The sequence below is a fragment of the Euprymna scolopes genome, chromosome 3, assembly GCF_053919585.1.
Source record: "Euprymna scolopes isolate OS-2025 chromosome 3, ASM5391958v1, whole genome shotgun sequence".
Classification (NCBI taxonomy): Eukaryota; Metazoa; Mollusca; class Cephalopoda; order Sepiida; family Sepiolidae; genus Euprymna; species Euprymna scolopes.
Window position 1 is genome coordinate 76595639 of NC_136484.1, and position 12719 is coordinate 76608357.

Genomic DNA, 12719 nt, shown 5'->3' on the forward strand with positions numbered 1-12719 from the left:
ATTTTCAAACTTAATTTATTCTTAACAATAATCAATAATTATGCAAAATAATTTTCCCATTAATAAGGTAAAATAGATTAATTCTTATATTCTTATATTTTTTGTATCATAAGTTTATATACAGAATCATGACTCATCAGTTCTATTAAAGTTTGCAATATAAAACTTTATTTCGTAAAAAATGTTTATTATATATCTTGATCATTTTACTACACATTTTATATTCACTTTTCCCGTTTATCCGATGTTTAAAGCAATTTCTAAGAAAAAGTACGGATAATAATAATAATAATAATAATAATAATAATAATAATAATAATAATAATAATAATAATAACCAAAATTTCAAGCCAACAAGGTTTGTTTGATTAGTTTGTAAAACGTTACTCATTATGAATTAGAAAGTATCGCGGAAAAAAACTACAGAAAAATATACCACAAAGAACTCATTACGGAGAAAATACTCAAGTCAAAATATTCAACATGAATGCTACAGGGCTGTTTTGAAATAAGATGCTTCACCTCCAATAGTTTCTAACGGAAGATGAAATGAAAGCCACTTATTATGTGTAGCACCATTTATTCTTCTAGAGAAACAACCCTTCCTCCTGGTATGCCTGGAAATGAGGAATTGTATGAATCGTTGTAAAGCAGCAGTCTAGCTGCGTCGTCGTCGTCGTCGTCGTCGTCGTCGTCATCATCATCATCATCATCATCATCATCATCATCATCATCATCATCATCATCATCAGTGAGTATGTACATAAAATTAAAATATTTTAAATTGATCATTATTGTATATTACTGCATTATTACTGTATTAATAGGTAAGAATGTCTTTAGAATTTGTTGTGGGATGTAAATATTTTAGCGTATATAATATCACGATAAGTATTTTAAAACCTGCATCCATAATTTGTCGAGTTTTGAGATACGCGGAAAAAGAAGGAATGTAACTCCGTAAATTGTGAGAAGTAAATCATTGTAAATTTCTTTTTTATCGATTTGATCGTTTGAGAACATCATCCAAAGTGGAGGGAAAGAGGGTGTAAGTCGAAATTAATGGTTGGTGCTTAGAAAATATAGGACCGGCTTTTGATAAACAATATTTGGACGACAAAGAATATGTTCATACACCTTGTAAACTCTTTTAACTCAATTTACTAGCATTTACAAAACCAAACTGCAACTGATTTAATAATACAGAAATAATACATTCTGGAACCGATTCAAAAATACTAAAGGTCATCTTCATCCAGCAACCTACGATCACATTACATATGAAATCACATTACATATGAAATCACATTACATATGAAATCACATTACATATGAAATCACACTACATATGAAATCACATTACATATGAAATCACACTACATATGAAATCACATTACATATGAAATCACACTACATATGAAATCACATTACATATGAAATCACACTACATATGAAATCACATTACATATGAAATCACACTACATATGAAATCACATTACATATGAAATCACACTACATATGAAATCACATTACATATGAAATCACACTACATATAAAATCACATTACATATGAAATCACACTACATATGAAATCACACTACATATGAAATCACACTACATATGAAATCACATTACATATGAAATCACACTACATATGAAATCACATTACATATGAAATCACACTACATATGAAATCACATTACATATGAAATCACACTACATATGAAATCACATTACATATGAAATCACACTACATATGAAATCACATTACATATGAAATCACACTACATATGAAATCACATTACATATGAAATCACACTACATATGAAATCACATTACATATGAAATCACACTACATATGAAATCACATTACATATGAAATCACACTACATATGAAATCACATTACATATGAAATCACACTACATATGAAATCACATTACATATGAAATCACACTACATATAAAATCACACTACATATGAAATCACATTACATATGAAATCACACTACATATGAAATCACATTACATATGAAATCACACTACATATAAAATCACACTACATATAAAATCACACTACATATGAAATCACATTACATATGAAATCAAACTACATATGAAATCACATTACATATGAAATCACACTACATATGAAATCACATTACATATGAAATCACACTACATATAAAATCACATTACATATGAAATCACACTACATATGAAAGCAGTAACGACATTTTAAAATTATGCGCCATTATCCTAATGTAAATTAAACTAAAATTCTTGAAGATTAAGAATTCTTGAAAAATTATTGTTAAAAAATTAGACATTCCGCAGCCAAAACATTAATCATGAGTCTAGCCACAATATTTTAAAGTACTCAGCTTAATAATTAACCTCAACAAATTCTTAGTTGGCAAAAACCTTTTAACCTTATTAATTTTTGTAATTTAAAATTTTTGTAATTTAAAATTTTTGTAATTTTAAATTATTTGTAAGGTTTAATTTTTGTAAATTTTAATTAGTGTCTTTTAACACATGCGTACATTAAAAGAAAAACACACAGTACCGCACCGTTCGACAAACTCCACAAATATGAACACACCAGACTATTAATCAACCTGAAAACGATTGAAAGAATTAATCAAATATACTTGCGAATAACAGAACAAAATCTACGAATAATTTGATAAAAATACTCGATGAACCATTCAATAAATAATTAAAAAAATATTAACCAGAAGCATTTCCACACACACACACACACACACACACACACACACACACACACACACACACACACACACACACACACACACACACACACACACACACACACGCGCGTGCGCGCGCGCGTCCATCCTAAAATACAAAACTGAATTTTATTTCATTGACGAACTTATCTATACGGATATCGGCGTTTTGTTTTTGAATGTTTTCCTCAAGCAGCTAAAACAGAAATATTTTAAATATAAATAGATGAAAATTATTTTTTCTTTATCATAGACCCGTTGATAAAATCTTTACATTTCTCGAAACGCATAGTTAATTATTTCGCTTGTCGTCTTGTTCGTAGGTAGTCCACGCGTCAAGACTCGACACGTTTTTGTTAATGTATTATTGCCTCGAAATTCGATACTTACTCTCCCAAGAATGGCGGAGAGAAGTGAACTTTTGCCGCTACCCACTGGTCCGCACACACCGATTAATTTTCCCTGAAGAATAAAAAATAATTTTTCAGAAATTTTACATTGAAACCAAAATCAACAAAACAAAAGCAAAAACATTGATTAATTTAGTAATGATTAAATAAATTCTTAAACTTAATTCAGCAGATAATTCTTATTTATTCAAATATTTACTCTTAATCATACAGATGCCAATTTTACCGAATCGTTAGTCCCATGGCCTTGCTTAACAAATGAGCCGTTTTGCCGCATCATCCTTAATAATTGATACAAAAGATTCCTAACTCAGTAATTTTACACCCGCCATATTTCTAAATAACCAAAGAAAACAAGAAACTTAAACGGAATTTTTATTTGATTGAAAAAGATTCAACACCACGGCAAAATTTAATTAAAGAAAAAATACTATATAATCTCAAAGTAAAGGAAGATTACTACAAGCAGATGCAGTGTGAATAAAGAAACGTTATATAGTCATCTGTTCGCCGCCCATTTAACTAGTCTGGTTGTAGAGAGAGTATAAAGGTTCCTCTTGCGATTAAATCGATATTTCAATTGTTATAACAAAAATTAATTAAATATACTTTTCGACTTATTTGAATCTTTTAACATTCAACTGCAGAAAATACATGCAATGGCAGAAAATACATGTCATGGCAGAAAATACATGTCATGGCAGAAAATACATGTCACGGGAAGAATACTGTTAGAAAATGAATGCGCCAGATTTCTGGCGCATTCATTTTCTAACAGGTTGTTTATTCCGGAAAGGAAAAATTTTATTGAGAAATACCCCTCGCTCTGGTCAGCCAAACATGAACGACTGCGACCAGTTAAAAGGAATAGTTGCACAATATTGCCGTTTGACAACCAGACAAATCTCAATATTTCCACATGGAGTACGTAAAATAAATTGCATAAATTCGGTTATTTCTAAACTAGACATCGGGGTTTATCTTTCATAAAAATAACAAATAGGAACAACCTTTTTGCCAACTCAACAGCATTCATGCAAATTGCGATACTTTTTACAGAGCAAAAGATACGAACCGATTCAGCCGAAAAAGAAATATCATGCAAGGTATTAGTTTTGCCAGCGGTAGATTCCTGGTTCTCTTCATGTTGCTTTTCCATCTTTTCTGAAGAAGAGAATTGCATAAATCGTATATACAGACATTTTGATAATTACAGCCTTCGCTCCAAAAAGAACGTTCGACGATCTAAAAAAAATTTTCAGAAAATTTGAAATGAATCTTTATAAATATTGAATCAATAACATTTGGCAAAATATGAATAATAAATCCATAACATTTAACAAAATATTAATATTAAATCCATAACATTTAACAAAATATCAATATAAAATCCATAACATTTAACAAAATATTAATATTAAATCCATAACATTTGACAAAATATGAAGATTAAATCAATAACATTTGACAAAATTTAATATTAAATCCATAACATTTGACAAAATATGAATATTAAATCCATAACATTTGACAAAATTTAATATTAAATCCATAACATTTGACAAAATATGAAGATTAAATCCATAACATTTGACAAAATATAATATTAAATCCATAACATTTGACAAAATATGAATATTAAATCCATAACATTTGACAAAATTTAATATTAAATCCATAACATTTGACAAAATATGAAGATTAAATCCATAACATTTGACAAAATATAATATTAAATCCATAACATTTGACAAAATATGAATATTAAATACATAACATTTGACAAAATTTAATATTAAATCCATAACATTTGACAAAATATGAATATTAAATCCATAACATTTGACAAAATATAATATTAAATCCATAACATTTGACAAAATATGAATATTAAATCCATAACATTTGACAAAATTTAATATTAAATCCATAACATTTGACAAAATATGAATATTAAATCCATAACATTTGACAAAATATTAATATTAAATCCATAACATTTGACAAAATATGAATATTAAATCAATAACATTTGACAAAATTTAATATTAAATCCATAACATTTGACAAAATATGAATATTAAATCCATAACATTTGAAAAAATTTAATATTAAATCCATAACATTTAACAAAATATGAAGATTAAATCCATAATATTTGACAAAATATAATATTAAATCCATAACATTTGACAAAATATGAATATTAAATCCATAACATTTGACAAAATATAATATTAAATCCATAACATTTGACAAAATATGAATATTAAATCCATAACATTTGACAAAATATAATATTAAATCCATAACATTTGACAAAATATGAATATTAAATCCATAACATTTGACAAAATATAATATTAAATCCATAACATTTGACAAAATATGAATATTAAATCCATAACATTTGACAAAATATAATATTAAATCCATAACATTTGACAAAATATGAAGATTAAATCAATAACATTTGACAAAATTTAATATTAAATCCATAACATTTGACAAAATATGAAGATTAAATCCATAACATTTGACAAAATTTAATATTAAATCCATAACATTTGACAAAATATGAATATTAAATCCATAACATTTGACAAAATATAATATTAAATCCATAACATTTGACAAAATATGAATATTAAATCCATAACATTTGACAAAATTTAATATTAAATCCATAACATTTGACAAAATATGAAGATTAAATCCATAACATTTGACAAAATATAATATTAAATCCATAACATTTGACAAAATATGAAGATTAAATCCATAACATTTCACAAAATTTAATATTAAATCCATAACATTTGACAAAATATGAAGATTAAATCCATAACATTTGACAAAATATAATATTAAATCCATAACATTTGACAAAATATGAATATTAAATCCATAACATTTGACAAAATTTAATATTAAATCCATAACATTTGACAAAATATGAATATTAAATCCATAACATTTGACAAAATATTAATATAAAATCCATAACATTTGACAAAATATGAAGATTAAATCAATAACATTTGACAAAATTTAATATTAAATCCATAACATTTGACAAAATATGAATATTAAATCCATAACATTTGACAAAATTTAATATTAAATCCATAACATTTGACAAAATATGAAGATTAAATCCATAACATTTGACAAAATATAATATTAAATCCATAACATTTGACAAAATATGAATATTAAATCCATAACATTTGACAAAATATAATATTAAATCCATAACATTTGACAAAATATGAATATTAAATCCATAACATTTGACAAAATATAATATTAAATCCATAACATTTGACAAAATATGAATATTAAATCCATAACATTTGACAAAATATAATATTAAATCCATAACATTTGACAAAATATGAATATTAAATCCATAACATTTGACAAAATATAATATCAAATCCATAACATTTGACAAAATATGAAGATTAAATCAATAACATTTGACAAAATTTAATATTAAATCCATAACATTTGACAAAATATGAAGATTAAATCCATAACATTTAACAAAATTTAATATTAAATCCATAACATTTGACAAAATATGAAGATTAAATCCATAACATTTGACAAAATATAATATTAAATCCATAACATTTGACAAAATATGAATATTAAATCCATAACATTTGACAAAATTTAATATTAAATCCATAACATTTGACAAAATATGAAGATTAAATCCATAACATTTGACAAAATTTAATATTAAATCCATAACATTTGACAAAATATGAAGATTAAATCCATAACATTTGACAAACTTTAATATTAAATCCATAACTTTTGACAAAATATTAGTAATAAATAAAAAAAATCTGAAAAAATATGAATATAAAATCCATAACATTTGACAAAATATAAATATTAAATCAATAACATTTGACAAAATAGGAATATTAAATCCATAACATTTGACAAAATATGAAGATTAAATCCATAGCATTTGACAAAATATAAATATTAAATGAATAACATTTGACAAAATATGAATATTCAATCCATAACATTTGGCAAAATATGAATAATAAATCCATAACATTTGACAAAATATGAAGATTAAATCCATAACATTTGGCAAAATATGAATAATAAATCCATAACATTTGACAAAATATGAATATTAAATTCATAACATTTGATAAAATATAAATATTAAATCCATAACATTTGACAAAATAGGAAGATTAAATCCATAACATTTGAAAAAATATACATATGAATATTAAATCCATAACTTTTGACAAAATATGAATATTAAATCCATAACATTTGCCAAAATATAAATACTAAATCCATAACTTTTGAAAAATATGAATATTAAATCCATACAATTTGACAAAATATGAATATTAATCCATAACATTTGACAAAATATCAATATTAAAAATATAACATTCGACAAATTATAAATATTAAATCCATAACATTTGATAAAACATGAAGATTAAATCCATAACATTTGACAAAATATAAATATTAAATCAATAACATTTGACAAAATATGAATATTCAATCGATAACATTTGACAAAATATGAATATTAAATCAATAACATTTGGAAAAATATTAATAATAAATTCATATAATAAATCCAAAAAATATGAATATTAAATCAATCATATTTGACAAAATGTGAATATTTAATGCATTACATTTGTACAAAATATGAATATGAAATCCATAACATTTGACAAAATATGAATAATTAATCTATAATATTTGACAAAATATAAATATAAAATCCCTAACATTTGACAAAATATTAATGTTAAATCCATAACTTTTGAATAAATATGAATATGAAATATCAAATCAATCACATTTGACAAAATGTGAATATGTAATGCATAACATTTGTAAAAAATATGAATATGAAATCCATAACATTTGAAAAAATATGAATAATAAATGAAGATTAAATCCATAGCATTTGACAAAATATAAATATTAAATCAATAACATTTGACAAAATATAAATATTCAATCCATAACATTTGATAAAATATGGATATTAAATCCATAATATTTGACAAAATAGTAGTAATAAATCAATAACATTTGAAAAAATATGAATATTAAATACATAACATTTGAAAAAATATAAAGATTAAATCAACAACATTTGAAAAAAATAGGAATATCAAATCCATTACATTTGACAAAATATGAATAATAAATCCATAACATTTGACAAAATATGAATATTAAATTCATAACATTTGACAAAATATAAATATTAAATCGATAACATTTGACAAAATATATTAAATCAATCACATTTGACAAAATATAAATATTAAATCCATAACATTTGACAAAATAGGAATATTAAATCCATAACTTTTGACAAAATATGACTATTAAATCCATAACATTTGGAAAAATATGAATAATAAATCCATAACATTTGACAAAATATGAATATTAAATACATAACATTTGACAAAATATAAATATTAAATCCATAACTTTTGACAAAATATGAATATCAAATCCATTACATTTGACAAAAATGAATATGTAATTCATAACATTTGTACAAAATATGAATATTAAATACATAACATTTGAGAAAATATAAATATTAAATCCATAACATTTGACAAAATATGAATATTAAATCCATAACATTTGACAAAATATGAATATTAAATCCATTACATTTGACAAAATATAAATATTTAATCCATAAAATTTGACAAAATATGAACATTAAATCCATAACATTTTACAAAATATGAAGATTAAATCCATAACATTTGTACAAAATATGAATATGAAATCATTAACATTTTACAAAATATAAGCATTAAATCCATAACATCTGACAAAATATGAATATAGAATCCATAACATTTGTACAAAATATGAATATGAAATCATTAACATTTTACAAAATATAAGCATTAAATCCATAACATCTGACAAAATGTAAATATTAGATCCATAATATTTGACAAAATATGAAGATAAAATCCATACTATTTGCAAAATATGAATATGAAATGCATAACATTTGACAAAATATAAATATTAAATCTATAATATTTGACAAAATATGAATATTAAATCCATAACATTTGACAAAATATAAATATTATATCCATAAAATTTGACAAAATATTAATCTTTAATCCATAAAATTTGACAAAATATAAATCTTAAATCAATAACATTTGACAAAATATTAATATTAAATCCATAACAATTGAAAAAATATGAATATAAAATCCATAACATTTGACACAATATGAATATGAAATACACAACATTTGACAAAATATGAATATTAAATCAATAACATTTGACAAAATATAAATATTAAATCCATAACTTTTGACAAAATATGAATATTAAATCCATAACATTTGTACAAAATATGAAGATTTAATCCATAACATTTTACAAAATATAAATATTAAATCCCTAACATTTTACAAAATATGAATATTAAATCCATAACATTTGACAAAATATAAATATTATATCCATAAAATTTGACAAAATATAAATATTAAATCCCTAATATTTGTACAAAATATTAATATTAAATCCATAACATTTTACAAAATATGAAGATTAAATCCATAACATTCTGCAAAATATGAAGATTAAATTCAAATTTATTCATGCAATTCATTTTCAGTTACTAATCTTTTAATGCCTATATTTATAAAATCGGAATTGTTCCTTGGATGTTCTACTGGTTTTTGCCGAACGGCGACATTAATAACCAACCAATATAGTTCAGAAATTGATTCAGATTGTCCTTCGTCAGGTGTTTTGTATCGAACTGGGGGACCGTTTGTTAGGAGTTTCGGACCCAACCCTTTATTATTATTACGGGGGTTCTGGTTTTTGTTAATGTTAAACCTATGTTGTTATTCAAGGTTTTCTCTCTCTATCAGAGGTGTCCAAATTGCATTCAGCTCTATGCTTGGTTTGCTCAGTAGGTTGTTATGTCCGAGCATGTGAGCTGTTTCTTTAAGTTTTCTCACTTTCCAGTGGGTCTCTCTGTTTATTATTTAAAAAAAATAAAAAAATAAAATAAAAAAATAAAATAAAAAAATAATAAACAGAGAGACCCACTGGAAAGTGAGAAAACTTAAAGAAACAGCTCACATGCTCGGACATAACAACCTACTTAAGCTTAAAATCTGCGTAACGAAATTCGTGCAGGCATCCATAAAAACAAATAATTACATTTTTGATAAATCAGATGATTTTCTAAATTTATTCGAAATGACATATTTGGGAGTCACCTCGATCCTTTAAAAGCCAGATTTTTCTTCAATAAACCAGTTGAGTCGGAGTCCCCATTGGACCTTTAGCGTGCCGCCATGTATCAACTGACGCAATAATCGCATAATAATTTTGAGGAACACACAATTCGTCTACTCATTATCGTTTGCCAATGTGCATAAACTGCGGTTGATAACGGACATTTGAAAGTTTTAATTGAAGCCTATCCTCACAAAACCACACGAGAAGTTGTTGTTAAACTCGAGGTCGACTACTCAACCCGCTATTTAAAACAAATAGGGAAGTCAAAAAAGTTGGATAAATGAATGCTGCATGAATTGAACAATGATAAAAAAATCGTCGTTTTGAGGTGTTTCTACGCTCCTTCTGCGCAACAAAAACGACCCATTTCTCGAGCGGATTGTGACGTGTTATGAGAAGTGGATCCTGCACAATAACTAGCGACATTCGGCACAGTGGTTGGATGTCGGAGAAGCTCCACATCACTTCCCGAAACCGAAATTACACCAAAAAAGTTTATGGTGACTGTTTGGTTGTCTGCGGCCGGTCTCATCCATTACAGCTTCTTGAATCCAGGCAAAACGATTACGACGGAAAAGTACTGCCGACAAATTGACGAAATGCACGAGAAGCTCCAACGTATGTGGCCGAGATTTGTCAATATTAAGAGTCCAGTTCTCCTTCATGACAACGGTCGCCCGCATGTTGCTCAACTGAGTCTGCAGAAGCTGAACGAATTGGGCTACGAGACTCTGCCTCATCCGCCATATTCACCAATTATCACTTTTTCAAGCATCTCGACAACTTCCTGCGCGAAAAATGTTTCAAAAGCCGTGATGATGCCGAATCGGTCTTCAGTGACTTAATTGCCTCCAGAAATCCGGATTTCTATGCTAATGGGATAAATAAACTTGTTTCTAGTTGGCAAAAATGTGTCGATTCTAATGGTTTTTGTTTCGATTAATAAAGTTTAATATAAAAGGAATTATGATCTTTTGAAGTTGAACGTCAAAGCCGACATTATTTTTGCACCAACCTGTGTGTATGTGTGCGTGTGTGTGCGTGTGTGTGCGTATAAAGAGAGAGAGAGAGAGAGAGAGAGAGAGAGAGAGAGAGAGAGAGAGAGAGATGAAAAAAAGGAGAAAGAGGAAGATCATAAAGGATAAAATAGTTAGAACCATAAATACAATTGAGAAGGAATCAATTATGATTCGGTTCCAAATAAATTGGTGTAAAATATTTATATTTAATAAAACAGTAAATTGAAGTTTCTGTTTATTTAATAAAACAATAAATTGAAGTTTCTGTTTATTTAATAAAACAATAAATTGAAGTTTCTGTTTATTTAATAAAACAGTAAATTGAAGTTTCTGTTTATTTAATAAAACAGTAAATTGAAGTTTTTGTTTTTCGGTAAATTTTGCTTAATTCTTTCATCAACGTATGAACTTAAACCTTAGATAGAACTCACTCTAGAATGCATTTCAGTCACTAGCAATATCCACTTACAATTGCAGCAGACAAGATGAGAACACACGGTTGACTGTGTTATAAGGAAGCTTTTAGCAAGCAATTATATCTGCTAAGACGTATAATGAGAAGTGTTTAACAATTCCTTACGATTGTGTTTAATATCCAAGTGTTTGTGTTTATTTTTTTTTATTCAATATTAAATCAGTTATTTTAATCTATTTATTTTAATTTACTAGCAATCCGTGGAACTAAAGGATGACGTCATTCATCGAACCAAAGAGAAATAGAAGATCATTTATGACATTCTATCTAGACGCGGGTTATTTTTAGACAGTTCAGATCTGGTAATTAAGAAATGCTATTTTGGATCGAAAAATGATACCACTTTTTATATGAAATGTTTCTTTTCATTTTTATTATACAATTTGTGATTTTTTTCTTTTTTAGCAACGAAGAAATTTCTAGTGATTTAATATTTACACTTCAGTGTCAAAAATGATAATGCTTTCTGTGCATATTTCCTGCACGCACACTCGCCTGAATTAATAAAAGCAAATAGAAATATTCTGAACCTATCAGATGAATTTCTCTGAATTTATCAAAATTGTCGTTGTCTGAATGCATAAAAGGACAGGTTTGTCTTGCACGAAAGGTTTGAGTTAAAATCTACAAGAGAGCTGACATCTACTTGGCATCATTTTCCATCGTCCCTCGGTTGGATGTTGAGAAAAGCTAAAATAATACATTTATCAACTCACTCACGCACACACAGTCATAC

General features: G+C 25.9%; 1 protein-coding gene across 2 annotated transcripts in view; it reads right to left on the reverse strand.

Moving 5' to 3' along the window:
* The window catches only part of LOC145256353 (ATP-binding cassette sub-family C member 5-like), a 327323-nt gene that overhangs the window by 132754 nt on the left and 181850 nt on the right, over positions 1-12719 (reverse strand). For both annotated transcript variants that reach the window (XM_080115176.1, XM_080115185.1), the window contains exons 14-15: positions 4236-4324; positions 3141-3212 (exon numbers count right to left, since the gene is read on the reverse strand). In XM_080115176.1, coding sequence (XP_079971302.1) covers positions 3141-3212; positions 4236-4324 — 161 coding nt within the window. The remainder of the gene's footprint in view (positions 1-3140; positions 3213-4235; positions 4325-12719) is intronic.